Genomic DNA, 6,301 nt, shown 5'->3' with positions numbered 1-6,301 from the left:
AAACTCATGTGAAATTCCGCGAGTCGAGTCGCATATGTGTAGGCACTAAGATGGTGGATGATTCCGGCCGTGACCTTACATCGGGATTAAATAAGATTGAATTAACATTGTAGAATTCGGTCACGGATAAGCACTGAGATTTTCTGTGGAATCCAAAATTGTTTGAACGATTGGATAAATAATGCATCGTGGTGAATTCTCAGCGGATTATACCGTATTGTGAATTGATTTTGTAATTCTTTGCTTTCGGGTGCATGTGTAATGGTGGCTTTCGACAGAAGGGAAGATATTTGCTCAGCGAGCAGTTTGTGGTTCGTGGGCGCCCCAGCACTTCCTGACACTGCTCCCGGAGTCCCGGGACGTCCGAGCAGCCAGCAGCATCCGGATGGGGCCCCCGCGCTTCGGGAAGGCTCCGCCGACCTAGTCGGTGCTCCCGCATCGCCCAATCAGCGTTGGCGCTGAGATTGTACTGGAAGCGGCGTGATCGAAAGGCAAGGGCTGGGCGGAGCGACTACCGCGGTAGCAATGGCTCAGGTAACGTGCGAGGTGCTGGGGTGGGGGTGGGAATTTGAATGGGGAGTGAAATATTCCAAGGGATCGGCTCGGTCCCGAGGAAAGTTTGGGTTGCAGGACTCGAACCGGGGAGCCAGCCGCTTTGTGTGGTGTTCTGAATGAGTGAGCGGAGTCTTGCCGCAACCCTTCCGATCACGGCACTGAGCTCCCAGCGTTGGGTGCTAGGACGGGACCCGGGGTTGAACCTGCACCCCGACATGATGCCAGTTCGCTGGCTGAGCATGGGCCGCCGCATTCGGCTGAGCACAGGGACTGCAGGGAGGGGGAAAGACTGGGTCTTCATTGCGGATTTCCGCAATCTCCAATGTCTGCCTTTGTTACTGAGATACTGTATAATGGGCGAGGTGGTAAAGAGTCCATTGATTGCAGAGGAAGCATGCGGTGCCGGCAGGCAGAAAGGAAAGGGCATAAAAAAATCTTACAATGGACAGGCAAACTCTTGGCGTTTCTAGTTTGGGGTTTGCTAAGACCAGACTTAAAATTTGTGCTGTAAAATAAATGCCGAAGGATAACTTTTTTCAGGACATTGACCAACGACCTCGAGACTATTAACTCAGGAAGTTACACTGGTGGAAATTCCACCAATTGCCTTACAACGTTTAAAATGACCGAGCCTATAATTAACTTCGTTGAAATTATCGAGAAAAATAATTAATTCTCAGAGCTTGTCGGTAGAGATGTAATAGCTAGATTTGTTTATTTAATATCATCGCACGATATGCTTTTGGTCGATTATTGAAACGGCTGGAGAAGTTACACAACAGGAAAGTTGATGGATGGCAAAGGTGTGTGTCCACTGGTAGCACTGAATGGATTGGGCCACGTCTGCCAATTGGTATGATCATTCTGAGTGTAACACGGGATACAAAAGAGCATTTGTGTACTGTCTTCAGATCCTCTGAGAGTGAAGGAAAACACTCCTGTGATGGGCACAGGTGGTTGTTGGAGTTGATGCTGACTGATAGAACAGCATTTAATTATAACCTGATGCGCCTTTGTGTGGCATCACCAAAGTTGTGTTAATCTTAAGGCAGCTTTAATTAAAACCCCCTAATCTTTGTCGTTTACTTATGTTGAGCTAGGGTGGGAACTTTGATCTAGTTGAAGCTTTATAATCAAATATTACAAGATGAAAGCCAAAAAAACTATAGAACATAGAACAGTACAGCGTGGGAGGAAGTGGAAGTGGTCATGGGGGAGAACAGATGAACTCCTTACAGGCAGTGGCGGGAATTGAACCTGGGTTGTCTGTACTGTAAAGCGTTGTGCTAACTACTACACTACTGTGCCATTTTTATGCACCAGCTACTCATACGGCCATCCACCACCTGGTCCCATGGCTGCACGTGACCTTGATCCAGGGTAGGGGGTGGGGTGGGGACTAAGCAGGTGCTACACTTTGCCTAAGGGTAGCCTATAGGCTAGCAGAGGGAAGGAATACCTTACCCCCCCCCTTTGGTAAGGATGTATCTCCACCCCACCTCCCAATTTCAAATGTACCATTCACAAAGAGGTTACAGTTGTTCTTGGATCACGTTGATACAGCAAACTTACTGAAGTTTACTATTGCCTTCATTAACCCTGAGTTTATCTAGTATATTATTGGAACTAGTAGAGTGCACATAACTCTCTTGAGCAGGATGACAAATTTTGATCATGTCCCAAGGATGTTTTTGATCTATTCTGATCTTATTTTTTTCCATTTTAGGCTGATTTTGAAAAGGCGGCAGAAGAAGTCAAACGTCTCAAAACTAAACCATCTGATGAAGACATGTTGCTCATCTATGGTCTCTACAAACAAGCAACTGTTGGAGATGTGAATACAGGTCGGGTGGTAATCATACTCAGTACCAAAATCAGTTTATAGTGGGGATTGCTGTTCAGTTTTTATATATTATTTTATTTTATTTTTCCAGAACGCCCAGGCATGCTTGACCTGAAAGGGAAAGCCAAGTGGGATGCATGGAGTGCAAAAAAGGGTTTGTATTGTACAGCTAAACAAAAGCCTCCTAATTAGTATAATTAATAGTGAGTGTAGAGTACATAGAACATCTATCTAACTTCACTAGTTTTTTTCTAAATTGGATTAACATTACTAATCAGAAACTGAAATTACAATCTCTTAAGAGAGTAGCTAGTAATATTTAGAACTACCCTGTGTACGTAATTAAGTATAACATATGTAAACCAATAATTTAATGTTTTTGTATTAGTTTCTGCTGTAATTTCCAAGCTGTCACAGTGGGCAGTTATAGTGGTAGAACCTCTCATTAGAGATTAGATGGAAGTTATACCTCAAATTATAACAGGATGTTTGAACCACCTATCTAAGTTGATGAAATCAGAAATGCTTTGGGCCTTTTCATGTGGGGTGGACATATTTTTCTAATTTCCTGGTGATCAAGACTGGAGATTCTTGCACTGAGATTCTGATTCTTGATTTAATTAAATAGAGCAAGCTCATTTCCATTTGCATTTTTATAATACAATATGTTACTACTGACATTTTTTTTAGAATTGCATTGAAAAGAAGGTTCCATTTATAAAATTAAAACTTAGACAATAAGATGCAGGAGAATTAGGCCATTTGGCCCATCGAGTCTGTTTCACCATTTCATCATGACTGATACATTTTCCCTCGCAGCCCCAATCTCCTGCCTTCTCCCTGTGTCCCTTGATGCCCTGACTAGTCAAGAGTCTATCAGCCTCTGCCTTAAATATACCCAATGACCTGGCCTCCACAGCTGCCTGTGGCAACGAGTTGCACAGATTCACCACTCTCTGGCTAAAGAAATTCTTCTTCATCTCTGTGATAAAAGGACGCCCCTCTATTCTAAGGCCGTGTCTTCTGGTCATAGACTGTCCCACCATAGGAAACAATCTCTCCACATCTACTCTATTGAAGCCTTTCAACATTTGATAGGTTTCAATTAGGTCACCCCTCATTCTTCTGAATTATAGTAAGTTGAGGCCCAGAGCCATCAATGCTTCTCATATGACAAGCTTTTCAGTTCCAGAATCATTTTCCTGAACCGCCTTTGAACCCTCTCCAACATCAGCACAATCTTTCATAGACAAAGATCATAGCCCGAAACTGCTCACAGTACTCCAAGTGAGGCCTCACCAGTGCTTTATAAAACCTCAACTTAGTTGTAAATAAATAAGCTAATTTTTAATGCATAGAAGGTAGTTAATTTTAATTCTTTGATTATCCTTTAATAGGTACAACTAAGGAAAATGCAATGAAGAATTACATTGAAAAAGTTCAAGAGCTGAAAGAAAAACATGGCATGGAATAGTTTGTGGCCTTAATAAAGTGGCACATTTTATTTGGAATTGTAGGAAATAAACACAGTTAATTTTTTATCTTCATCTTACTGAGATATTATCTAAACAGGACTGCCTTAATGGTGGTATGATTACTTTGATACGATTACACGTCTCTTCATAATATTTACTAATGTTTAGCCATACTTGAGAATTGGAAATCTGGATTTACAATAAACCTAAGAAAAATAAAATCACAACTGGGTTTCAACTATTACTTATTGCTGTCTGTTTTGGCTATGGAATACTTCAAAAAATCATAACATTACAGGCATTTGAAGTTTTTCATTTTGCTTCAACAAAATGATTTCCATACTAATTTAGAGTGTGCAACCAGATGAGGTGCAGTTCTTCTGTGGCTTTTTAGTCTTTAGAAGTAGTGATTGACCTTTCTGCAAGCATTTCAGGTTTCTAAAAACAGGGAGGAAAGATGTTTAAAATGAACACCAATTTTTGGGAAAGGAATGGGAAGTGAGTTGGTAGGATGGGTAGTTCAGTGAGCGATTTTTTTTTTTTGGTTTAGTTTCTGTTCCCTTTACTACCATGACATACTGATTAACTCCATTTTCTGTAGTCATCAGCCCTACAGGGGCATAGGCCACCAACAGCAGCCCGCCAGAGTCCCCTATCCTGGGCCTGTGTCCCCGGGTGTTACCCACCTTCTAGGCCAAGGTCCTTCTCTCAGGAGGATGTGGAGCTTCTGTTGGCGTTTCGGTTCCTACGGAATAGGGTTGCTGAACCCATACTCAACTTTCCTGCAGCCGGACATGAGACATTCCATGGAGGAGTCATCTCCATTTTAGTTCCCTGCAAAAATGGCATGTGTCACGTAATTTTTGACTGTAAAGGATTATTACTTTTTAACCAAAAATATGCAGGGGGATAAGTTAGCTAAGAAAAGGCATGGGATGGATGGAAAGCTGTTACTGCACGGTAAGATCACAAATTTGCAGTAAAGATACTTGCATGGGAAAAGTCTAAATATTTTGTGTAAAAATGACTCATCTTGAACAAAGGAATGAGATCAGCACACATCTTTGAAACTTTAGGAGAAAATTCCCCTGTTGTTGCAGTTCAGGGTGTAGGGTGGTCAAATAGTTGGGTAAAATCATGCAACACACATAAAAATTGCTGCCTGGCCTGCTGCGTTCACCAGCAATTTTTATGTGTGCTGCTTGAAATTCCAGCATCTGCAGATCTCGTGTTTGCGGGTAAAATCATTGGCTTGTCTTCCCTTTTAGCTTTATGCACCCTAGTAATTAAGAGTAATGCACTTCAGTACTGGTGAAAGGTCTTGGCCCAAAACGTCGACTCTATTCCTTTTAGTAGATGTTGCCTGACTTACTGTGTTCCTCCAGCTTTTTGTGTGTTGCTACTCTGGATTTCCAGCTCTGCAGAATCTCTTGTGCTAATAAGTATTCCTGAAACATGCAGATGGTGGAGGAAGGTATGCAAATGAGGCAGAACTGCTTTTGCTTTCATGTTAAGGCCTATTGAGTCTGCACCACATTCCACCAACCCCCTCAACCTCATTCTGCATTCTCCCCGTAACCTTTGATGACCTAACCAAGAACCTATCAACCTCTGCTTTAAATATAAGGACTTGACCTCCACAGCTAACTGGCAATGAATTCCACAGATTTATTACCCTCTGACTAAGATACCTCCTTATCTCTGTTCTACATGGATATCCCTCTGTTCTGAGACTCTGCCCTATAGTCCTAGACTCCCCACTACGGGAAATGCCCTCTCCGTATACACTCTTATCTAGATTTTTCAATACTGTATTCAATAAGATTCCACCCCGCCCATTCTTCTAACCTCAGAAAGTACAGAGCCGTCAAACACTCCTCACATATTAACCCTTTCATTCCCAGAATCATTCTCATGACCCCCTCAATGCCAACACATCTCTTTGATAATGGGCCCAGAACTGCTCACAATATTCCATGTGCTCTGACCAATGCCTTATAAAGCCTCAGCATTACATCATTGCTTATGTATGATAGTCCTCTTGAAATGGGTGCTGATGTTGCATATGCCTTCAGACATTTGCCCTGAGTCGCCACAGACTCAAGCTGCAAGTTAACCTTTAGGGAATCGTGCATGATGACTCAAATCCCTTCGCACATCTGATTTTTGAATTTTCTTCCCATTTAGAAAATAGTCTATGCCTTTATTCCTTCTCATACACTTCCCTGCACTATAATCCATCTGCTACTTTAGCTGTAGAGGTCAATTCATTGGCTACATTTAAAAGTGGAGGTTGATAGGTTCTAGATTAGTAAGAGGAGTCACAGATTACATGGAGAAGGTAGGAGAATGGGGTTGAGAGATACAGTAGTAAATCAGACAATGGAATAACAGAACAGACTCAATGGGCCAAATGGCCCATTCTGCT

General features: G+C 42.2%; 1 protein-coding gene across 1 annotated transcript; it reads left to right on the top strand.

Annotated features, from left to right (window-relative positions):
- The first annotated feature begins 379 nt into the window (after nucleotides 1-379).
- Nucleotides 380-4,100, top strand: dbi (diazepam binding inhibitor (GABA receptor modulator, acyl-CoA binding protein)). The gene is made up of 4 exons (XM_063050154.1): nucleotides 380-534; nucleotides 2,282-2,399; nucleotides 2,490-2,552; nucleotides 3,796-4,100. Exons 1-4 carry the CDS (start codon nucleotides 526-528, stop codon nucleotides 3,870-3,872), a joined length of 267 nt encoding a protein of 88 aa, XP_062906224.1. The 5' UTR covers nucleotides 380-525; the 3' UTR covers nucleotides 3,873-4,100.
- The last annotated feature ends 2,201 nt before the right edge of the window (nucleotides 4,101-6,301 follow it).

This window comes from Mobula hypostoma, chromosome 6, assembly GCF_963921235.1.
Source record: "Mobula hypostoma chromosome 6, sMobHyp1.1, whole genome shotgun sequence".
NCBI classification, from domain to species: domain Eukaryota; kingdom Metazoa; phylum Chordata; class Chondrichthyes; order Myliobatiformes; family Myliobatidae; genus Mobula; species Mobula hypostoma.
This window is presented reverse-complemented; position numbering and strand designations above follow the sequence as displayed.